This window comes from Pseudophryne corroboree, chromosome 1 (genome assembly GCF_028390025.1).
Source record: "Pseudophryne corroboree isolate aPseCor3 chromosome 1, aPseCor3.hap2, whole genome shotgun sequence".
NCBI classification, from domain to species: Eukaryota; Metazoa; Chordata; class Amphibia; order Anura; family Myobatrachidae; genus Pseudophryne; species Pseudophryne corroboree.
Genome location: NC_086444.1, coordinates 668,772,717 through 668,798,019, shown reverse-complemented (window position 1 = coordinate 668,798,019; position 25,303 = coordinate 668,772,717). Strand labels below are relative to the sequence as shown.

The window sequence follows — 25,303 nt, the reverse complement described above, 5'->3', positions numbered from 1 at the left end:
TGTTTCAGAATTGGCGGCTTTATCCTATAAAAGCCCTTACCTAATTTTTCATACGGACAGGGCAGATTTGAGGACTCGTCCTCAATTTCTCCCTAAGGTGGTTTCAGCATTTCACTTAAACCAGCCTATTGTGGTGCCTGCGGCTACTAGGGACTTGGAGGATTCCAAGTTACTGGACGTAGTCAGGGCCCTGAAAATATATGTTTCCAGGACGGCTGGAGTCAGAAAATCTGACTCGCTGTTTATCCTGTATGCACCCAACAAGCTGGGTGCTCCTGCTTCTAAGCAGACTATTGCTCGTTGGATTTGTAGTACAATTCAGCTTGCACATTCTGTGGCAGGCCTGCCACAGCCAAAATCTGTAAAAGCCCATTCCACAAGGAAAGTGGGCTCATCTTGGGCGGCTTCCCTGAGCGGTCTCGGCTTTACAACTTTGCTGAGCAGCTACTTGGTCAGGGGCAAACACGTTTGCTAAATTCTACAAATTTGATACCCTGGCTGAGGAGGACCTGGAGTTCTCTCATTCGGTGCTGCAGAGTCATCCGCACTCTCCCGCCCGTTTGGGAGCTTTGGTATAATCCCCATGGTCCTTTCGGAGTCCCCAGCATCCACTAGGACGTTAGAGAAAATAAGAATTTACTTACCGATAATTCTATTTCTCATAGTCCGTAGTGGATGCTGGGCGCCCATCCCAAGTGCGTATTGTCTGCATTACTTGTACATAGTTATTGTTACAAAAATCGGGTTATTGTTGTTGTGAGCCATCTTTTCAGAGGCTCCTTCTGTTATCATGCTGTTAACTGGGTTCAGATCACAAGTTGTACGGTGTGATTGGTGTGGCTGGTATGAGTCTTACCCGGGATTCAAAATCCTTCCTTATTGTGTACGCTCGTCCGGGCACAGTATCCTAACTGAGGCTTGGAGGAGGGTCATAGGGGGAGGAGCCAGTGCACACCAGGTAGTCCTAAAGCTTTTTACTTTTGTGCCCAGTCTCCTGCGGAGCCGCTATTCCCCATGGTCCTTTCGGAGTCCCCAGCATCCACTACGGACTATGAGAAATAGAATTATCGGTAAGTAAATTCTTATTTTTGTTTGAACCCCCACTTTTACACTACTTCACAGACTGGGAAATTCCTTGGTTAACCCTTTGCAGACAAAAGTTGGTTTTTCCAGTTTTGAAGGCAGTATCGTCATTTTAAGGGTATGGTTTGCAGGCACACAATGATGAGCTCATGCAAAGGTGGGGACAGCCTATAAATGGACTGGGTGTGGTTGCCATAATCCAGGACCTTCTCTTATTTTTCTTATCAGACATGATAAACAGATGCAGTCTCTACTGGCTCACTCTAGCACTGGCACACTTCTCTGCACAGCTCTGTGTTCCTCTCGTGTGGTATCTGTCCCTCTCCAGCTGCTGCTGCTGTCATCAGCACGCATCAGGCAGCCCATCTTGGCCAATTAAAACTGTTTACATGTGGCCAGAGAGCAAATTCCTGGGTCACATCAGTCAGACTTAACCTGGGTCGCGATCCTGGTATGAAAGATTCGGTAAAAACCCAGGTCCCATATATTCATAATAGGCGGCAGACACATGGAGATTTTTTTTTTCTTCCCATCAACACCCTCCAGTGGGTGAACATTTTTTTTCTTTCTTCCCCTTCCACCCCCTCCAGCGGGTGAACAGTTTATCCTCACTGCCTCTTCAAAATTGATTTAAACTTAAGTGTAAATCCCTGTTTACATGTTGCTGCCCAACAAATAACTTTGTATTAAACATGAGTATCTAAATCTATTGTATTCTCTTCTCTAGGACAGAAGCTGCGAATGTTGAGAAAATCACTACCAAGCTTCTGAAGGCAGGTGCCAAACCAGACCAAATTGGCATAATTACTCCATATGAAGGGCAGAGATCGTACCTAGTTCAGTACATGCAGTTTAGTGGCTCATTGCACACTAAACTCTACCAGGTACAGTACTTTCAGGATGTGTATGTGTGGTACTGCATTGTATTTATGTGCATTATCTTTTTCTTACATAGCTCTGCATAATTGTTTTTTATTACCCTCTCTGCTAGGAAGTGGAAATTGCTAGTGTTGACGCTTTTCAAGGCAGAGAGAAGGACTTTATTATTCTTTCCTGTGTAAGAGCTAATGAACACCAGGGCATTGGTTTCTTAAATGATCCTCGTCGTTTGAATGTGGCTTTGACTAGAGCAAGGTAAAAGTCCCTTGATGTGTTTACATTTGCTGTAAATCCAGCATGTTATAGCAGCTTATATGATAAGAACTTGTGTATATTAGAAGCTATAGCTCACTCATGTTCCTATAGATCTTTTAGGCAGGTTCTGGGAGGGACATGTCTCTTATGTACCATAGCTGTTTGTCACTAAGTAATGCAAATAATTGCACCCGTGATTGCGCAGTGCATGTGCCCTTGCGCTGGTACTCTATTCATGGCAGAATAGTCGCTGGTGCAGTGATATGATATAGACATATCTGTGTTTGTGGCGTGGTAACCCTTGGTAGGTCTAAATGAAATCCTTCACAATTATGTCTCACTGCTACTACACCCAGTTATGCGAACACTAAGATTTTAGGAGTATTCAGTCACTTCCTGACTTGTCTCAAACTACACTTGTTACCTACATGTATTTTAACAAGAGTTACTGTAAACCAAACAATTACATCCCTTAATTATGCCTATTCCAGACACAAAAATGAAATTGTTTTTAAATAGAGTTTAATTTGACACAGTTGTATATAATATAATAAAAAAGGATAGGAAACAGTTGCAAAACCATTTAACCTGGCATAAATACATAAAGACATACTTGTGTACTCAGTAATTCTGCTGTCTGGGATAACAGACTGTACACACCAAATATGATTTTTTTATTACTGTCCAATTCGAAATGTAAATATTCTCCTCTTGCCCAAAATCCCCCTTCAAAGTGACGTCACTGGAAAAAGTGTAGGGTATGATAATCTGTTTTCTCTGACGTCCTAGTTGATGCTGGGACTCCGTAAGGACCATGGGGAATAGCGGCTCCGCAGGAGACAGGGCACAAGAATAAAAGCTTTAGGATCAGGTGGTGTGCACTGGCTCCTCCCCCTATGACCCTCCTCCAAGCCTCAGTTAGATTTTTGTGCCCGAACGAGAAGGGTGCAGGCTAGGTGGCTCTCCTGAGCTGCTTAGAATAAAAGTTTAATTTAGGTTTTTTATTTTCAGTGAGTCCTGCTGGCAACAGGCTCACTGCATCGTGGGACTAAGGGGAGAAGAAGCGAACTCACCTGCGTGCAGAGTGGATTGGGCTTCTTAGGCTACTGGACATTAGCTCCAGAGGGACGATCACAGGTACAGCCTGCACGAAAAAAGAGGTGATCTCCCAGCGATGCTATGTATAACTTCCTGATCCGTATATGTTCCTGTTCCTCAAAACAAGAACACAATACGCAATATGTCCATTAGCATATAGTTGTACTCTGACAGACTTCCAAAGTCACTCCTCTTAGTGACTGACCTGGGTTAAATGAGATGCATTCACATAACGGTTTCTTTAATGCCGCATGCACTTGACCTTCATCAGCTTATCTACACCATGCTTACCTTTCTTGTAAGCCCTATGTGCGTTGAAAGGTATCTTTTCCGGCCTTTATATCCACACCTTTGTTGTCTCCACTCAAATGGATCCCAATGACAGCGAATAGTAAAAAATATGTATTTATTAAAAAATATACGTACCCACCAGCTTTGTGGGACATAAAAAGACTTACACAATAAAACACAAAACAACTTTACAAGGTACCCTCTCTCTAAGACCAAAAAACCACTTCCAATAATACCGGTAGGATGGATGGGGGTAGATGTTCCTGATTTTTGGCAATAAAGAAAAAGTTACCCACAAAGTGCCACCAACCACCGTGGAAGGGTCAGGTCCAGGGTCCCCTTATGGAATGCCAACGCGTTTCGGATTTAATCCTTCCTCAGGGCATGTGCCTGGATGGGTCACCGGAGCCGCGCCGCCGTCCCCCTTACAGAGCCAGAAGAGACGAAGAGGTCCGGTGAAATCGGCGGCAGAAGACAATCCTGTCTTCAGACTAAGGTAGCGCACAGCACCGCAGCTGTGCGCCATTGCTCTCAGCACACTTCACACTCCGGTCACTGAGGGTGCAGGGCGCTTGGGGGGGAGCGCCCTGAGACGCAATATAAATGATAATACCTTAGGTGGCAAAAGAATACATCACATATAGCTCCTGGGCTATATGGATGTATTTTAACCCCTGCCATTTTTACTCAAAAAAGCGGGAGATAAGGACGTCGTGAAGGGGCGGAGCCTATCTCCTCAGCACACAAGCGCCATTTTCCCTCACAGTTCCGCTGGAAGGACGGCTCCCTGACTCTCCCCTGCAGTCCTGCTTCAGAATCAGGGTAAAAAAGAGAAGGGGGGGCACTATTGGCAGCAAATGACAATATAAACAGCAGCTATAAGGGAATAACACTTATATAAGGTTATCCCTGTATATATATATAGCGCTGGGTGTGTGCTGGCAGACTCTCCCTCTGTGTCTCCAAAGGGCTCGTGGGGTCCTGTCCTCTATCAGAGCATTCCCGGTGTGTGTGCTGTGTGTCGGTACGTGTGTGTCGACATGTATGAGGAGGAAAATGATGTGGAGGCGGAGCAATTGCCTGCGTTAGTGATGTCACCCCCTAGGGAGTCGACACCTGACTGGATGATCGTGTTCAAATAATTAAGTGATAATGTCAACACTTTGCAAAAAACTGTTGACGACATGAGACAGCCGGCAAATCAATTAGTGCCTGTCCAGGCGTCTCAGACACCGTCAGGGGCCCTAAAACGCCCGTTACCTCAGTGGGTCGACACAGACACAGATACGGAGTCTAGTGTCGACGGTGATGAGTCGAACGTAATGTCCAGTAGGGCCACACGTTACATGATCACGGCAATGAAGGAAGCATTGCACATTTCTGACACTACAAATACCACTAAGAAGGGTATTATGTGGGGGGTGAAAAAACTACCAATAGTTTTTCCTGAGTCAGATGAATTGAATGAGGTATGTGATAAAGCGTGGGTTTCTCCCGACAAAAAACTGCTAATTTCTAATAAATTATTGGCACTATATCCTTTCCCATCAGAGGTTAGGACACGTTGGGAAACACCCCCTAGGGTAGATAAGGCGCTCACACGTTTATCTAAACAAGTAGCGTTACCGTCTCCTGATACGGCCACCCTCAAAGAACCAGCTGATAGAAGGCTGGAAAATATCCTAAAAAGTATATACACACATACTGGTGTTATACTGCGACCAGCAATCGCTTCAGCCTGGATGTGCAGTGCTGGAGTCGCGTGGTCGGATTCCCTGACTGAAAATTTTGATACCCTGGATAAGGACAATATATTGTTAACTATAGAGCATTTGAAGGATGCATTACTATATATGCGTGATGCACAGAGGGATATTTGCACCCTGGCATCAAGAGTAAGTGCTATGTCCATCTCTGCCAGAAGAACGTTATGGACGCGTCAGTGGTCAGGGGATGCGGATTCCAAACGACACATGGAAGTATTGCCGTATAAAGGGGAGGAGTTATTTGGGGCTGGTCTTTCGGACCTGGTGGCCACGGCAACGGCTGGAAAGTCCACCTTCTTACCCCAGGTCACTTCACATCAACAGAAAAAGACACCGTCTTTTCAAACTCAGTCCTTTCGTTCCCATAAATACAAGCGAGCAAAAGGCCATTCCTTTCTGCCCCGGGGCAGAGGAAGGGGAAAAAGACTGCACCATGCAGCCGCTTCCCAGGATCCAGAAGCCTTCCCCTGCTTCTGCCAAGTCTTTAGCATGACGCTGGGGCTTTACAAGCAGACTCAGACTTGGTGGGGGCCCGTCTCAAGAATTTCAACGCGCAGTGGGCTCACTCGCAAGTGGATCCCTGGATTCTACAGGTAGTATCGCAGGGGTACAAACTGGAATTCGAGGCGTTTCCCCCTCGCCGGTTCCTGAAGTCTGCTCTGCCAAAGTCTCCCTCCGACAGGGAGGCAGTTCTGGAAGCCATTCACAAGCTGTATTCCCAGCAGGTGATAATCAAGGTACCCCTCCTACAACAAGGAAAGGGGTATTATTCCACGCTGTTTGTGGTACCGAAGCCGGACGGCTCGGTGAGACCAATTTTAAATCTGAAATCCTTGAACACTTACATAAAAAGGTTCAAATTCAAGATGGAATCACTCAGAGCGGTGATAGCGAACCTGGAAGAAGGGGACTATATGGTGTCTCTGGACATCAAAGATGCTTATCTCCACGTCCCAATCTACCCTTCTCACCAAGGGTATCTCAGGTTTGTAGTACAAGACTGTCATTATCAGTTTCAGACGCTGCCGTTTGGGTTGTCCACTGCACCTCGGGTCTTTACCAAGGTAATGGCCGAAATGATGATTCTTCTTCGAAGAAAAGGCGTATTAATTATCCCTTACTTGGACGATCTCCTGATAAGGGCAAGGTCCAGGGAACAGTTAGAAGTCGGAGTAGCACTATCTCAGATAGTGTTACGTCAGCACGGGTGGATCCTAAATATTCCAAAATCGCAGCTGATTCCAACGACACGTCTTCTGTTCCTAGGAATGATTCTGGACACAGTCCAGAAGAAGGTTTTTCTCCCGGAGGAGAAGGCCAAGGAGTTATCCGAGCTAGTCAGGAACCTCCTAAAACCAGCCCAGGTGTCAGTGCATCAGTGCACGAGGGTCCTGGGAAAAATGGTGGCTTCTTCCGAAGCAATTCCATTCGGAAGATTCCATGCAAGAACGTTTCAGTGGGATCTACTGGACAAATGGTCCGGTTCGCATCTTCAGATGCAGCAGCGGATAACCCTGTCACCAAAGACAAGGGTGTCTCTCCTGTGGTGGTTGCAAAGTGCTCATCTTCTAGAGGGCCGCAGATTCGGCATTCAGGATTGGATCCTGGTGACTACGGATGCAAGCCTGAGAGGCTGGGGAGCAGTCACACAGGGAAAAAACTTCCAGGGCTTGTGGTCAAGCATGGAAACATCTCTTCATATAAACATTCTGGAACTACGGGCCATTTACAATGCCCTAAGTCAAGCGAAACCCCTGCTTCAGGGTCAGGCGGTATTGATCCAATCGGACAACATCCCGTCAGTCGCCCCCGTAAACAGACAGGGCGGCACGAGAAGCAGGAGGGCAATGGCAGAGGCTGCAAGGATTCTTCGCTGGGCGGAAAATCATGTGATAGCTCTGTCAGCAGTGTTCATTCCGGGAGTGGACAACTGGGAAGCAGACTTCCTCAGCACACGACCTTCACCCGGGAGAGTGGGGACTTCACCCAGAAGTCTTCCACCTGATTGTAAACCGTTGGGAAAAACCAAAGGTGGACATGATGGCGTCACGTCTAAACAAAAAATTAGACAGATATTGCGCCAGGTCAAGGGACCCTCAGGCAATAGCGGTGGACGCTCTGGTGACACCGTGGGTGTACCAGTCAGTGTATGTGTTCCCTCCTCTGCCTCTCATACCAAAAGTACTGAGAATCATAAGAAGGAGAGGAGTAAGAACGATACTCGTGGTTCCGGATTGGCCAAGAAGGACTTGGTACCCGGAACTTCAGGAGATGCTCACGGAAGACCCGTGGCCTCTACCTCTAAGAAAGGACCTGCTCCAGCAGGGGCCTTGTCTGTTCCAAGACGTACCGCGGCTGCGTTTGACGGCATGGCGGTTGAACGCCGGATCCTGAAGGAAAAAGGCATTCCAGATGAAGTCATCCCTACCCTGGTCAAAGCCAGGAAGGATGTAACCGCAAAACATTATCACCGCATTTGGCGAAAATATGTTGCGTGGTGTGAGGCCAAGAAGGCCCCTACAGAGGAATTTCAACTGGGTCGTTTCCTCCATTTCCTGCAAACAGGACTGTCTATGGGCCTAAAATTAGGGTCCATTAAGGTTCAAATTTCGGCCCTGTCGATTTTCTTCCAGAAAGAACTGGCTTCAGTACCTGAAGTTCAGACATTTGTAAAAGGGGTACTGCATATACAACCTCCTTTTGTGCCTCCAGTGGCACCTTGGGATCTCAATGTTGTTTTGAGGTTCCTTAAGTCACATTGGTTTGAACCACTCACCACTGTGGACTTAAAATATCTCACATGGAAGGTGACGATGCTGTTAGCCCTGGCTTCAGCCAGGCGTGTGTCAGAATTGGCGGCTTTATCATATAAAAGCCCTTACTTAATTTTTCATTCTGACAGGGCAGAATTGAGGACTCGTCCTCAATTTCTCCCTAAGGTGGTTTCTGCTTTTCACATGAACCAACCTATTGTGGTGCCTGCGGCTACTAGGGACTTGGAGGACTCCAAGTTACTTGACTTTGTCAGGGCCCTGAAAATATATGTTTCCAGGACGGCTGGAGTCAGAAAGTCTGACTCGCTGTTTATCCTGTATGCACCCAACAAGCTGGGTGCTCCTGCTTCTAAGCAGACTATTGCTCGTTGGATTTGTAGTACAATTCAGCTTGCACATTCTGTGGCAGGCCTGCCACAGCCTAAATCTGTAAATGCCCATTCCACAAGGAAAGTGGGCTCATCTTGGGCGGCTGCCCGAGGGGTCTCGGCTTTACAACTTTGCCGAGCAGCTACTTGCAAAAGGAAAATTGGGTTAAGGATGCCGCACAAGAGTAAATGATGTTGCATGAGTAGATAATTAATGTAAGTTTCCAAGAAAACCGACCAACCGAAAAAACTTTCGGAATTAATCACTATCTACCATTAAACTGTCAAAGTTGTGGGTAGAGAAAAGGAGGGTGATTGTCGATGGTGCTCCCATGGGTCTATTACATTGGTAATAAAGAGAAGAGAGAAAAAGAAAAAGAAACCCTTATTGGGAGCACTCACTCTTGGAAACAATGGAGAGTTAGATAATACTTGATAAATTAGGTATTTAAAACGTAACTTTTAATTATTTATGGGTAAAATACGGAGTACACCCTGTTTTGTTGTTTAAAATGTAATTAAATAAACGTGAATCCCGTTTGGGAGCTTTGGTATAATCCCCATGGTCCTTACGGAGTCCCAGCATCCACTTAGGACGTCAGAGAAAATAAAATTTTACTTACCGATAAATCTATTTCTCATAGTCCGTAGTGGATGCTGGGCGCCCATCCCAAGTGCGGATTGTCTGCAATACTTGTACATAGTTATTGTTAACAAAATCGGGTTATTGTTGTTGTGAGCCATCTTTTCAGAGGCTCCTTCATTGTTATCATACTGTTAACTGGGTTCAGATCACGAGTTGTACGGTGTGATTGGTGTGGCTGGTATGAGTCTTACCCGGGATTCTTCTTCTTAATCCTTCCTTATTATGTACGCTCGTCCGGGCACAGTATCCTAACTGAGGCTTGGAGGAGGGTCATAGGGGGAGGAGCCAGTGCACACCACCTGATCCTAAAGCTTTTATTCTTGTGCCCTGTCTCCTGCGGAGCCGCTATTCCCCATGGTCCTTACGGAGTCCCAGCATCCACTACGGACTACGAGAAATAGATTTATCGGTAAGTAAAATCTTATTTTACACGCTCTAAACTAAATATAGGACATTTCTCCTTTGTAAAAATTTAGAACTGTTCGAAACATGAAGTAAAGCACGAGTCTAGAACAGGGGTGGCCAACCAGTCGGAGACAAAGAGCCAGAAAAGATCTGTTAGCAAGAGTTGGAGCCACTATCATGCGCGCGCCTAAGGCGCGCGTGCAAAAATGGGGGCGTGACCTAGTTGTCACACAACCACACCCCATTTTTTTGCGCACACCTTTCGGTATGACGTTTGTATGCCCTGCGGGGTCTGAGCCACTATCTCAGATGACAGGTCACGGAGCTCCTGAGGGAATCGAACGTTCGCCGCCACCCCAGGGGATCTCTCACCCCAGCAGCATGCCACCAACCTCCTTACAGAGACAGAAGACTTCCGTGGCAAGTTAGTCACCAACCCCCCTGGCAAGCGGGAAGCCGGTGTGAAGATGGCTGCAACAGGGTAGGTTGCGCATTACTAACTGCGCTCCAGGGCTCAGTGGTACTTGATGCGGTGCTGTGAGGAGTACCCTGAGCCAGCGTCTACACTGATCGGCATGCCTGTTGGGGACCCCAGATCACCGCCAGCACATAACTCAGGCCAGTATAAATTCAAACCAGAGCAGGATGAAAGGGGACAGAGCTTCTCCTCAGAGCGGACCCAGCAGCGTTCAGCGCCATCTTTCCTGCATGCAGAGGCAGGGGAGAGCTGTCCCTTCACATCAACTCCAGCTGTCTTGTACGGTACCAGGGGGCTGTAGAAGGGGGGGGGAGGGGAGGGGGCTGTGTAGTAGACTGTTTAACCTATTAAGGTACACAGTTAGCGCTGGTAAGGGGTATCTTAAAAAACGGTGTGTGGGTTGGCTCCAAACTCTGTGTCTCTCTTGGCATTCTTAGGTGGGAAACTCTGCCATTTCCCTGTGTGTGTGTGTGGGTGCTTGCTCTCTCACAAAATGCCATGTCTAGGGACTCTGTGTCATATGCTGCAGGATGACCCATTTCCATGTAATCAGGATTGCTCTGGTTTAGCACAGATTCCAATAAGAGAACCTGAGTGGTTAGCTTCTCTTAAGGGTATGATCTATCAGATTTCTACTAGGGTAGCACAGAATTAATCTGCAACTCAGGTTTTACAGAACTCTATGGCTGTTTGGTCCAGGTCGGTACCTTCAGGGCCCCCCGGGCACTTGCTCTCAAAAATGTGCTCTTGCCCAGATTTTGCAAGATGACACGGGTACCGACTCTGACACGGTAGATGGGGATGTGCTGAGGGGAGCTGCATCTCTTGCAAAAGGAGTGCAGTTGATGATTGAAGCCATTAGAGATGTTAAATATTGGTGATGCAATACCTGAGCAGGTTGAGGAGGCTTTCTTCACAGATAATAAGAGCCTCGTTAACCTTTCCTGCGACTAAGGAGTTAAATGCTATATTTGAATAGTCCTGGGAAAACCCAGAGAAAAAATTCCAGATCCCAAGAAAAGTTCTAGTTGCATTCCCCTTCCCTGAGGAGGATAGAAAGAAATGGGAAAACCCACCCATAGTTGACGCATCTGTGTCCAGACTGTCAAATAAGGTGGTTTTACCTGTCCCGGGATCTGCCGTGTTGAAAGAACCGGCTGATCGCAAAATTGACACTACGCTCAAATCCATATAAACGGCTTCGGGGGTGATACTACGGCCTACCATTGCCTGTGCATGGATTTCTAAAGCTATTGCAAAGTGGTCTGGCACGTTACTTGAGGAATTGGATACAATGGATAAAAGTGATGTTGAATTATTCTTACGTAACATACAGGATTCTGCGGGGTTTACGGTGGAATCCATGAAAGACCTGGGTGTGATGGCTGCAGGGATAGCTTTCATTTCTGTCTCAGCTCGTAGAGGATTCCAATGGTCTGCCGGCTTGGAGAACATACCCTACACAGGTCAGGCTCTATTTGGGGAAGTGCTAGATGCGTGGATTTCCACGGCAACTGCGGGTAAGTCACGTTTTCTTCCTTCTGCTGCGCCTGCTACGAAGAAACACTTTTCTTCAGCTATGACACAGTCCTTTTGGACTCCTAAAACAAGAAAGAGCAAGCCGCATAATACCTTCTTTAGAGGAGGGCGGGCAAAATAAAAAAAAACCTGCTACTGCAGGCTCCCAGGACCAGAAGCCTGTTTCTGGTACATCAAAATCCTCAGCATGACTGTGGACCGCATGGCCTGGAGGAAGGACCGGTGGGGGCGAGGCTCAGAAGGTTCAGCCACGGTTGGGTGTCGTCCCGCCTTGATCCCTGGGTACAGGATATTGTGTCCCAGGGGTACAGGCTGGAGTTTCAAGACTTCCCGCATCACCAATTCTTCAAATCAGGCTAACCAGCTTTGCTGGCAGACAAGGCTGTCCTACAGGAAACCATCCAAAAATTGGAGAAGTCACAGGCCATTGTACGAGTTCCATCTCAGATGCAGAACAAGGGTTACTATTCAAACCTTTTCATGGTACCGAAACCGGATGGTTCGGACATGCCAATTTTGAATTTGAAAATGTTGAACCCCTATCTGAGGGAGTTCAAATTCAAAATGGAGAGCGGTGATCTCAGGTCTGGAGGAGGGGGAGTTCCTGGTATCCGTGGATATCAAGGATGCGTACCTCCACATTCCGATTTGGCTGCCGCTACAGGCTTATCTCCGATTCGCACTGTTAAACTGTCACTATCAGTTCCAGGCACTGCCATTTGGCCTCTCCATGGCACCGAGGGTGTTCACCAAGGTGATGGCAGAGATGATGGTTCTCCTCCGCAGGCAGAGAGTGAACATATCCCATACCTGGACGATCTGCTGATAAAGGCAGTGTCCAGGGAAAAGTTGTTGCAGTCCATTGCTCGGACGACTCAACTACTCAGGGATCATGGCTGGATCCAGAACATTCCAAAGTCACATTTGGAACCGACAAGGAGATTGTTTTTCCTGGGGATGATCCTAGACACGGAAGTGCAGATGGTATTTCTACCGGTGGAGAAAGCTTTGGTGATACAATCAATGGTCCGGGATGTCTTGAAACCTGCCTGGGTATCGTTTCATCAGTGCATTCGCCTTCTGGGGAAGATGGTTGCCTCATACGAGGCTCTACCATACTCATGATTTCATGGATGACCCTTCCAGCTGGATCTCCTAGACAACTGGTCGGGATCTCATCTGCCCATGCACCTGAGGATACGTCTCTCACCAAATGCAAGGATTTCGCTCCTCTGGTGGCTGCAAATGCCTCACCTTCTGGAGGGTCGCAGGTTCGGAGTTCAGAACTGGATCCTTCTAACCACGGACGCAAGTCTCAGAGGTTGGGGAGCGGTCACCCAGGGGGAAACTTTCCAAGGAAGATGGTCAAATCTGGAAGCCATTTTTCAAATAAACATTCTGGAACTAAGAGCCGTGTACAACTGTCTTCTCCAGGCGGCACATCTTCTGCAAGATCGAGCCATTCAAGTACAGTCGGACAATGTAACGGCGGTGGCCTACATAAACCGATAGGGAGGAACAAAGAGCTGAGCTGCAATGTCAGAGGTGACAAGAATCCTCCTCTGGGTAGAAAGGCACGCGTTGGCGCTGTCAGCGATCTTCCTTCCAGGAGTGGACAACTGGGAAGCGGTCTTCCTCAGCAGACACGATCTCCATCCAGGAGAATGGGCCCTTCATCTGGAGGTGTTCACGGACGTGACCAGTCGTTAGGGCGTGCCTCAAATAGACATGATGACCTCACGTCTCAACAAGAAACTTCGGAGGTACTGTTACAGGTCGAGAGATCCACAAGCAGTGGCGGTGGATGCCCTGCTAACTCTGTGGGTGTTCAAGTCAGTGTATGTGTTCCCTCCACTTCCTTGAATTTCAAGAATTCTAAAACTCATAAAGAGAACAAAGGTTCAGGCAATTCTCATTGCTCCAGACTGGCCAAGGAGGGCTTGATACGCGGATCTTCTGGATCTACTGATGGAAGATCCGAGTCCTCTTCCTCTTCGTGAGAACCTTCTGCAGCAGGGGCCGTTCACTTATAAAGACTTACCGCGGCTACATTTGACCGCATGGAGGTTGAACGCCAGATATTAGCTCGGAAGGACATTCCGAACAAAGTCATTCCTTCCCTCATACTCCTTTCCTAGCCTGTAACGTCTAAACATTACCATCGCATTTGGAAAAAGTATGTATATTGGTATGAATCCAAGAAGTTTCCTACGGTGGAGTTTCAACTCGGACAGTTTCTCCTCTTCCTGCAAGCAGGTGTGGATATGGGCCTGAGGTTGGGATCCGTAAAGGTCCAGATTTCGGCCTCATCCATTTTTTTTCAGAAAAAATTGGCTGCCCTCTCTGAGGTTTAGACTTTTTTGAAAGGGGTTCTGCACATCCAGCCTCCCTTTGTGCCACCTACGGCACCCTGAGATCTTAACATGGTGTTGCAGTTCCTCTAATCGGATTGGTTTGAGCCTCTACAGGAGGTTGACGTCAAGTTTCTCACGTGGATGGCTGTCACTTTGTTGGCCTTAGCTTCTGCTAAATGTGTGTTGGAGTTGGGGGCTTTGTCTTGCAAAAGTCCCTGCTTGATCTTCCATGAATATAGAGCTGAGCTCCGGACATGTCAGCAGTTCCTTCCAAAGGTTGTGTCGGCTTTTCGTATCAACCAACCTATTGTGGTGCCAGTTGCTACGGACTCCTCAATTGCTTCAAAGTCCTTGGATGTTGTAAGGTCCCTGAAAATCTATGTGAGAAGGACTGCTTGTCACAGAAAATCGGACTCTGTCCTGTATGATCCCAAGAAAATTAGGTGTCCTGCTTCTAAGCAGGCGATCTTTCGCTGGATCACGTTCACTATCCAGCATGCGTGTTCTACGGCATGATTGCTGTGTCCAAGATCTGTTAAGGCCCACTCATAAGGTGGGTTGTTCCTTTGCGGCTGCCCGAGGTGTCTCGGCTTAATAACTTTGCCGAGCAGCTACTTGGTCTGGGTCCAACACGTTTGCTAAGTTCTACATGTTCGATACTTTGACCTCTGAGGACCTTCAGTTTGGTCAATCAGTTCTGCAGAAGTCTCAACACTCCCCCACCCAGTTTGGGAGCTTTGGTACATCCCCATGGTACTAATGTGGACCCCAGTATCCTATAGGACGTAACAGAAAATAGGATTTTAATTACCTACCGGTAAAGCCTTTTCTCGTAGTCCGTAGAGGATGCTGGGCGCCTGCCCGGTGCTTCGTTTTTTTCTGCACTGTTACCTGGTTAGGTATTTTTGGTTCAGCCGTTGCTGTTAAAGTTTGGTTAGCTTGGCTTTCCTCTTGTTTGTGTGTGCTGATTCAAATCTCACTACTGTTCAGCTAAATCCTTCTCTCGAAGTATGTCCATCTCCTCGGGCACAGTTTCTAGACTGAGGCTGGTAGGAGAGGCATAGAGGGAGGAGCCAGCCCACACTATTAATTTCTTAAAGTGCCCATGGCTCCTAGTGGACCCGACTATACCCCATGGTACTAATGTGGACCCCAGTATCTTCTACGGACTACAAGAACAGGATTTACTGGTAGGTAATTAAAATCCTATTTTCTCTTTCATCCACTAGGGGACACTGGAACAGCATATACAGTAGGGGTGTGAAGCTTGCAACCGGAGCTGCGGCACAATCTAGAATTAAACATTGTGTGCACAGCCGGCTCCTCCCCCTTCACGCCCCTCATCCCTCAGTTTGATAAATTGTGCTAGGAGGAAAGAAGCACAGATGGGAGCTCCTGCTCCATATAGAATTTTTTTTTTTGTGTGTGTGTTTTGTCATTTATGACTGGCCCAATCCCTACTTTACTATTTACTAAACGGAGGGTACAGGCTTTACCAAACGGTGCCCAATCCCACCTGAATGAAAGGAGGGTGCAGTCTTTACTAAAAGAAGAAAGGCTACATCAACCTAATAAAGGGGGGACAAAGGTCTTCAGAATAGAGAGACAAGGAGCCAAGCTAAAGGGATCTGCATCTCTCTGCGGGAAAATCCGAAGCACAGAGTCAGGATTTTCTCAGTTTACTGTGAGTACTGGTGGTAAGAGAGGGGTTCACATAAATATATGATCTTCGTGCAGGAGATCTTTATATTATATACACTGCTCAAAAAAATAAAGTGAACACTAAAATAACACATCCTAGATCTGAATGAATTAAATATTCTTATTAAATACTTTGTTCTTTACATAGATGAATGTGCTGACAACAAAATCACACAAAAATTATCAATGGAAATCAAATTTATTAACCCATGGAGGTCTGGATCTGGAGTCCCCCTCAAAATTAAAGTGGAAAAGCACACTACAGGCTGATCCAACTTTGATGTAATGTCCTTAAAACAAGTCAAAATGAGTCTCAGTAGTGTGTGTGGCCTCCACGTGCCTGTATGACCTCCCTACAACGGTTGGGCATGCTCCTGATGAGGTGGCGGATGGTCTCCTGAAGGATCTCCTCCCAGACCTGGACTAAAGCATCCGCCATCTCCTGGACAGTCTGTGGTGCAACGTAGCGTTGGTGGATGGAGCGAGACATGATGTCCCAGATGTGCTCAATTAGATTCAGGTCTGGGGAACGGGCGGGCCAGTCCATAGCATCAATGCCTTCGTCTTGCAGGAACTGCTGACACATTCCAGCCACATGAGGTCTAACATTGTCTTGCATTAGGAGGAACCCAGGGCCAACCGCACCAGCATATGGTCTCACAAGGGGTCTGAGGATCTTATCTCTGTACCTAATGGCAGTCAGGCTACCTCTGGCGAGCACGTGGAGGGCTGTGCGTCGTCCCCCCCCCCCCCCCAAAGAAATGCCACCCCACACCATTACTGACCCACTGCCAAACCGGTCATGCTGGAGGATGTTGCAGGCAACAGAACGTTCTCCTTGGTGTCTCCAGACTCTGTCACGTCTGTCACATGTGCTCAGTGAGAACCTGCTTTCATCTGTGAAGAGCACAGGGCGCCAGATGCGAATTTGCCAATCTTGGTGTTCTCTGGCAAATGCCAAACGTCCTGCACGGTGTTGAGCTGTAAGCACAACCCCCACCTGTGGACATCGGGCCCTCATACCACCCTCATGGAGTCTGTTTCTGATCGTTTGAGTAGACACATGCACATTTGTGGCTTGCTGGAGGTCATTTTGCAGGGCTCTGGCAGTGCTCCTCCTGTTCCTCCTTGCACAAAGGCGGAGGTAGCGGTCCTGCTGCTGGGTTGTTGCCCTCCTACGACTTCCTCCACGTCTCCTGGTGTACTGGCGTGTCTCCTGGTAGCGCCTCCATGCTCTGGACACTACGCTGACAGACACAGTAAACTTCTTGCCACAGCTCGCATTGATGTGCCATCCTGGATGAGCTGCACTACCTGAGCCACTTGTGTGGGTTGTAGGGAGGTCATACAGACACGTGGAGGCCACACACACTACTGAGCCTCATTTTGACTTGTTTTAAGGACATTACATCAAAGTTGGATCAGCCTGTAGTGTGTTTTTCCACTTTAATTTTGAGGGTGACTCCAAATCCAGACCTCCATGGGTTAATAAATTTGATTTCCATTGATAATTTTTGTGTGCTTTTGCTGTCGGCACATTCAACTATGTAAAGAACAAAGTATTTAATAAGAATATTTCATTCATTCAGATCTAGGATTTGTGTTCCTTTTACTTTTTTGAGCAGTGTATATGTATGTATGTATATATATATATATATATATATATGTGTGTGTATGTGTATATATGTATGTATGTGTGTGTGTATGTGTGTGTGTATATATATATATATATATATATATATATATATATATATACATAACACTCCTCCAGCAATGCAGAAAAAGTAGACAAGCCAGCACTCACGTGTAGATGAAAGAAAAGCAGGATTTATTCCTTAACCTAAAGGCATGGGTGAAATACAGCAAACACAGCCCGACAGCTGTTTCAACCGATTGGTCTTCCTCAGGGGCTAACCACACTGTTGTCATAAAATGAAATATAAGCCTCAAATGGCACCACAATCAACACAGCAGCATCAGGACGTGGGCTGAGACAAGTCCGGGCATGCCTAATGCATCCCCTGCTGTCACACCACGCTCCATGACACTGGTAACTGAGCTAAACAAACCCGGTGTCATACATAGCAACGGCTCCGGAGTGCGGCAATACGTGCGGCGGGTGGTCTCAGCAGCCTGACTAGTAAATGGCATGCTGATAGTGAGGGGAATTGCAAGGACGCTGTATATCAAAACAGCAGTGAATGAAATGAAGTGATGTGTTTAAAAAAGTAAAAGGAATAGTGCTGAAGCTCAGCAGAGCAGGGTTCCCTGAAAGTGCTGGCTAGAAAGTGCAAGGTGCAAAAAGCAGGAAGGAATGACAGGTCTAATAGAAATAAAAGCAGGTGACACAAGGAGAACCCTCAAAACAACCTACTGCAAAGCAATGCCCACTTGTTACGGCAATCAATATATATAAGAATATATGTGCAAAAAGAATCCAAACTGCCCTTTTAGGGAGAAAACCCACAGAATGCACAATGTCTGCTGCCTTGTGGTATTAAGTGAGTGATGTACAGCACCCAGTATTCCCAGATCATCACCGATACTGGTACTGACTGGGCCCAACACTGCTTAGTTTCCAAGATCAGACGGAATTGGACGTTTGCCAGTGTGGTATGGTTGTAAATATTACTAGACCAACATATGTTTTCTACTGGGGAATCCCATGTAGGCAGCTGGAATCTGATACTGCTAAATGCAACACCAAAGATGGACAATAAGCTGCACATAGTGAGCAAGAGAGGGTCTTCATGGTGGATGTTGAAAGCGAGGGTGAAAGGAAAGGTGTCACTGCTATTGAAGTGGGGACCTGTCAGGATCGAGTCTCTAGATCTATAAAGACACACGGCGGTGTCTGACAGCACATAGCATGCAAAGAACATCAATGACAGGACACACGGCGGTGTCTAAGAAAATTAAACCAAACAGCGGAATGCAGAGTCCAACAAAAAGTCACTATAATATGTCACAGTAAACAACCTAAACGAAAATCTTCATTTAGGCCAATCGGAGTAAGGCAATTAAGTCTGTGAATCCATTGTAGTTCTCGTTGTAGCAAAATTATGTCCCGATCACCCCCACGTTGTAGGGGCGGTATGTGATCAATGATCCAACACTTGAGCTTGTTAACAGTATGATGTGCATCCTTGAAGTGTCTTGTGACCGGTAAGTTAGTAAAGTCTTTTGAGGTGTCTGTAGCAATTAGGCACTTCTTGATAGTTGAGCGGTGTTGGCTGAGCCGTTCATTCATCATTCTACTATTCTTGCCGACATACAGACGGTTGCATGGGCATCTCAAAATGTAAACAACAAATCTACTGTTACAGTCCAGCCTATATATGATGGAATATTCCCTCCCATCAGTGGGATTTTTTAAGCGATTGCCTATTATCAGAAAAGAGCAATTCGAACATCCTGTACACTTAAATACTCCCGGTTTGGTGGTAAGCCAATTGGACATCTGTTTAGGTTTCCACTGTGAAAAGTCTGTCTTGTGCAAAAGGTCCTTGAGATTCGGTCCTCGTCTCTAAGCAAATCGTGGTATTAGAGATAAGTCTTTTTTCAATGTCGGATCACTGGAGATCAAATGCCAATGTTCCCTGATGCGGTTATGTATAAAGGCTGATGCCGTAGTAAACATACTGTAAAAATTGATCCTATCCCGATCTTTATTGGTAGGATCAGTTTTCACATGTAGAAGTTCAGTTCTGTTAAGTTTCTCAATCCGCGATAAAGCATTATTGATTTCATTTTTGGAGTATCCTCTGTCCAAGAATCTCTGGCACATAGATTCCAAAGCTCCTGGTAATTCTGTTGGATTAGAGGTGATGCGTATCACCCTCAGCAGTTGAGAGAAAGGCAAGCCCTTTTTCAAAGGCGCTGGATGAAAACTGGAGTGCAATAAAAGAGTGTTGCGGTCAGAGTCCTTACTGTAGATTGAAGTTAGCAATGTATTATTCTCCTTTTTCAATGTCTACCAGTAAGGAAATTACATCTGTGCTACAGTTTAATGATGCAGAACGCATTCTCTTTGATGACACTGACTCACTGGCCTTTCACACTGACAGTCCGGAGGAGTTTATCAGTGATCTCCTAAGATTAAAGAAACGGGAAGTTGAACTTCAACTCCATGGACTTACCTTATCGCAATATTATAAAGAGCAATTTATTCCCCGGGGTTCAGGTTGCGTAACCAACCCACACTGGGAAGACATAGCAATGATTTCTGTGCCAGATGGTGCAACATACTGAATAAGTGTTCATTTGACTTAATGCTGCTGGTGATTGAACAGGCAGGCATAGATTTGAATGATATCGGAAGGACATCTCCGAATTAGAAGCCTCAGACGTATTTAAGTCAATCCAAACCCCAGACAGTGAGCTTCTGTCCAAGTTAAACAAGGACATAAATAAATTTAAAGGTGATTTGTTGAAGTTCAAAAAGAACAAGTACAAACAGGTCAAATTGGACTACAAGGATAACAGGGTATATCCTTGGTATTCGCGTAGTGAACCCTGAAGATATAAACCACAGTTTCAACGTGGCAGAAGACCTATACAACCCTTTACAGACATTGACAGCCAGTCCCAAACTTCGGCAAGCGACTCAGACGCTCCATCTCTAGCCAAAACTTTACATCTTTACAGAGATCTTCCAGGAATAGAAGACCGCCAAAAAACCCGCTGTACCCACCCGTCGAGGTGGGAGAAAAAGAAAGGAAAAGTCAACAAAAACACAATTAGAAATGGTAGTCTTCAATCTGTCCCAGCATTCCTTAACACCTGATGAACTGTCCATTCTGAACAAAGGCCTATCCTTTGTTCCCACAGTAACACAGGATGAATTTAAATGGCATGTGGATCTTTACAAATCTGGCAAGCAACTTTTTTTGCAGGAACTAACCTTGATTCAGGATCAACATCCTCAACCAACCAGTCAAGTTTACCAAAAAAGCCAAGCCTATTTGACCCACCATCACAAAACCCTTCTTTACACACTTTTATGAGGGTTCTCAAAAGGGATAGCATTCCATACATCGCCAACCAAAGAATTAACCATCACAACATCACATTGGGAGAGAGAAAAGCTATGGACTCATTGCGCAACGACACCCAGTTAATCATCAGAGCTGCGGACAAAGGCGGAGGAATCGTACTCCTTGATTACGAGTACTACATACGGGAGGCCAACAGCCAACTCTCGGATACCATGTGTTACCAGAAACTCACGATCCAACAGTGTACAAAACAGAGATTGACTCTATTATACAAATGGGACTCAACAATGGCTATATCAATCAAAGCACAGCTGAATTTTTGACCACCACACATGCCAAAATTCCATTTTTGTATACACTTCCAAAAATACAAATCACTAACTCAGCCTCCTGGACGACCTACTATCTCGGCCAGAGGGTCCCTGTGTCAGGCCCTTTCCCAATTGGTCGACTTTTATCTACAACCACTGGTTAGGAGAACACCCAGCTATACAGAGGACACCTCTGACTTTTTGAGGAAATTAGGAGTGCAGAGTGTGACAGAGGATACCTTGCTTGTCACTTTGGACGTTTCCAGTCTCTACACCAACATCCCCCATATACAGGGTATTGAATCATGCAGAGATCTTCTCAACAACAGCGATGCATATTTTGGACCGCCAGTCTCCTTTCTTATGTTACTCATTGACGTCATCCTCAACAAAAATAGTTTTCTTTTTGAAAATTGTTTCTACTGGCAGAAACAAGGGACCGCCATGGGTACTAACATGGCGCCCTCTTATGCCAACATTTTTATGGCAGCATATAAGCAGGTGCACATCATTGGTAATTCACGGTTTTGTCACTTTTTAGCATTTTATGTACGATACATCGATGATTTATTTTTTATTTGGCAAGACAGTGAAGAACATCTTTTGGAAATCATCAATGAACTCAACGCCCTCCCTGGAACCATCAGATTCAGTTTGACCTTCAGTAAAACACAAATTAATTTTTTGGATGTGACCATCAAAAAAGAAAAACTATAATGATAGATATCTGTTTGCTCAGACTAGTACAGGCGTGCTTGATCACACACCACAAAGCTGTATATGTGCAAAAAAGATACTGGTAACAAGAAAACAAGAAAAAAATACTGAAAATATATACATTCGTCCCTCTGCACGCTGCTGCCTCCTGACTACTTAACACTGATAGCCGGACAGACTAGCAGAACAGCATCCTCCCTCCGTCCCTCCACGTTTTGTACCTCTGCAATTGTCTCTCGCCACTGGCAGCCGCGGCATCCAGCTTTCCCTATGCCGTTCTTACTAGGATTAGTAACAAGTGCTCTGTCTCATGCGCTCCCTCCCTTCACCGGCACATCAAGCGGCGGGGACGGCAGGGGGATAGTGAGAGACGCGGCAGGAGACCTGGTTTAGCCACGCCGGGCAGTACAGTATCTTGGAGGGCAGGGGACCCAGAGCACTGGAGAAAACTAAAGAGGAGCAGTGACTCCAGTATACAGTGGGACCTGGGTTCAAGCCACTGATCCAGGCAAATTTCACAGCGCTGTGGGTTTAAAACGAGGTGTAAAAAAATTTCTGTGGCGGACATTTTTTAATAAGAGGCGCCAAAATGCTGAACAGAAGGGCTATACGCCCCCATCAGTGTGGCCATGTTTTCTGGCCAGTCAGATCAGGGGGAGAGGTTTTATTATAGAGTATTTACTCCCTCTGCTGGTTGCTTGTAGGTTAGGACTCTGATGCAGAGGATTTTCCATGTGTTTTCAATCAGACATGTTATACTAATTTTCAAGGGACTGCTAACACAAAGATCCTGTGAAAATAAAGGGGAACAACTGGATATCACACCCGACCTCAGAACTCAATCACAGTTGGGGTTGCGAGGGTTACAACGAGGCTGTTTAAAATAATTTTTATTTATTTATTTTTCTCTCTCAGTGAATCAAGCCAGGTGAATCCAATGTACATTTGTTCCCGTCATCCGCTACGGTATTCCGTTGCCTATTATTAGGTTGAAAGGCACTGCAATGTATTCTGTGGGGGTGCATTTTCAACGTCAAATGCACAAACCAAGGACGCTAAGACTTATTACCAGCACGGTACCTCCAGTTACCTTTGGCATCCATCTAATTATAGATTTATATATAAATAATGACTCCAACGGACGCTGCTGACAGGTCCGACAGAGGAGGGAGCATCAGATATTGTCACCCAATTCAACTCTACCTGTTTCAGCAGTTGGTGGTTTTGTGGGTGATAGTTGAATAAGTATTTATATTAATTATTTTTTACTAGAAAGAAGAATGATTTCCAGCTATTTGAAAATACTCTTCAGAGCTCCCAATATTTCTACGACCGTTTTCCTCCTATTCTCATAGGTGACAGTACGGCTGAGTGGCATGTCTGTTTATCTAAGGTAAATAGGACATCATGGATTCGTTTGGTTGCTCAAATCAATGAGCACTAAGGTTAACAGCCCTGGGGTGCGCGACAGTTGAAAATGGGCACACAACCAAGGGGCAGTGGTCTGTCAAGGTTAGGAAAACATAACCGGACATATATTTAAACATTTAAGTATGGGCTGCGGGCCATCCAAAAACAGGGTGGAATTCATAGTTAGAATTACTTCATCCTCACAGGTATAAGAAGATGGCTGAAAATGGTAATGAGACCCCTTCCTACCCTTGAGTAAGAGTGGAAAGGGGTGGTGGCTTTGTAACGGAGGGTGAACCGTTAGAGACGTAAAGATTGAGGTAACAAGAGGCGGCCAGTAAATGCTTCCAAATCCCCAAATACAAATTTTGACTAGCGAAGCATATCTGAGAGTTAGGCATATATACTTATCGGGCTACTAAGGAGGTTACCATCCCGATCTCAGCTATATCACTCAATGGTTTCTGTGACTAACAGAATTTCGGATTCCACAGAAGAGGAAAATATTCCATAAGATGGTGGGCTCACCTCTGCCTAGTCTGTCAACGGGACATTCTTACTTATCATAGTCCCTTTGACGAACAGGGGTCATATGTAGGTTGGAATTGACATGGAAATCCAGCTTCTAAGTGCAAGACCATTTCAAACGGACCTAGGAGGTTCGTGGTTCGATAAAGAGGCTATAGTTACCGGGTTGGAAGGCGATTTCTCTGGGAGGGGAAGCTTTCCTGAGTCCAAAGAAGTTCAGACAGATCTGCCTACCGGGTATCATAGATCTGCCAATAGGCAGTAGAAGTGACTGTGGTTCATTATTCAACTAGTTTGGTTCTCAGTCTCGTGCTGGAGGAGTCTCGGATAACAGAGACTGTTCCCAATGGCCAGTAATCGGGTCTCTACACAAACTCACCTTGGACCTCCTATGGGGGGTAGGGGTTGGAAGGGTTTAGGGAGACCGGGTCCGAGACTTGAAAAGAGACATTCCGGTCAAAAGCAAAGACATTACGGACGGCAATTCAGAAATTACTACCCAATACCAGACGGTTAGATTGATACTCAGTTTAAAAGTTTTTAACCAGTTCTAATGGCCTACGGATTCAAGATGGAATCAATCCAATCGGTCATTGCAGGCCTAGAACAGGGGGAGTTCATGGTGTCTATGGATATAAAGGGTGCATACCTTCACATCCCGATTTGGACTCCTCACCAAGCATATTTACGATTCGTACTGTGAAGGACCATTACCAGTTCGGGCCTTACCATTCGGTGTATCATTAGAGCCGAGAATTTTTACAAAGATCAGGGTAATAAGGGTCACAAGATTGAGACTGTTAGGGGGACACGATCATACCTTATCTAGACAATCTGCTGATCAAGGTCACCTCTCGGGAACAGCTGGTTAAAGATGCTCAGTCCACTCATCAATTTCTCACTCAACATGTGTGGATTGTGAATTTCCAGAGATCCAACCTGATGCCAACTCAACGGACTCAATTTTTAGGTCTCACAGAGAGCAAGAGCCAAGACAGACGGAGGCTGGTGGCTCAAGTAACAGAAGGTTTCCCTACACCTAGGTGTACATCTTCTCGTCTTGGAAGGCTCTACAGTACGGAAGACTCCCGACTATTACAGAGGAACCTCATTGCTCAGGGAGCAGGTTCGCACTGGTTTATATATCGTAAATTGCGGCTTTTGCACAAGTCCAAACTGCCATAATTTGGTGGTCGTTACATAGGAATCTCGCAGCAGGCGAGAGATTCAGCATTTGGGGTTGGAGGATTCTCACAACAGATGCCAGTCTCAGAGGTTAGGGTGCTGTCCTTGAGGAACATCAGTTTTCAGTACAGAAGGACGTCACGAGAGAGCAGTCTACCCATAAACATTCTCGAGCTGAGTGCAGTTACAATGTAACGTTTTAGTCGAAGACTTAGTGATGGGTCAACACTTGAATATGCAGTCGCACAGTGTCACAACGACGACATACATAGACAGTCAAGAATGAACAAGATTGCATTTAAAGTAACCACAAAGATCTTGTTTTGGACAGAAGGGCGCAACATCGTCCTTTCGGCATAGATCATTCCAGGAGAACTGGGAAACAGATTATCTCAGTCGCCAGGACATGCATCCAGGAGAGGGTGTCTACACCGCAAATCTTCGAGATGGTGGTAAGGAGTTGGGGCCTACCTCAGGTAGACCTCTTGGCCTCTCGAAACAACCTTCAGCTGACCAGG

The 25,303-nt window shown here is 46.1% G+C and overlaps 1 protein-coding gene and 1 pseudogene across 1 annotated transcript in view; one reads left to right on the top strand and one right to left on the bottom strand.

The window, feature by feature from the left end:
- Positions 1–25,303, top strand: part of UPF1 (UPF1 RNA helicase and ATPase) — a 477,022-nt gene that overhangs the window by 326,259 nt on the left and 125,460 nt on the right. Inside the window, exons 17-18 of the mRNA XM_063955016.1 lie at positions 1,811–1,967; positions 2,075–2,217. Of these exons, the coding sequence (XP_063811086.1) occupies positions 1,811–1,967; positions 2,075–2,217 (300 nt within the window). The remainder of the gene's footprint in view (positions 1–1,810; positions 1,968–2,074; positions 2,218–25,303) is intronic.
- LOC134945019 (5S ribosomal RNA) lies at positions 18,145–18,264 on the bottom strand (annotated as a pseudogene).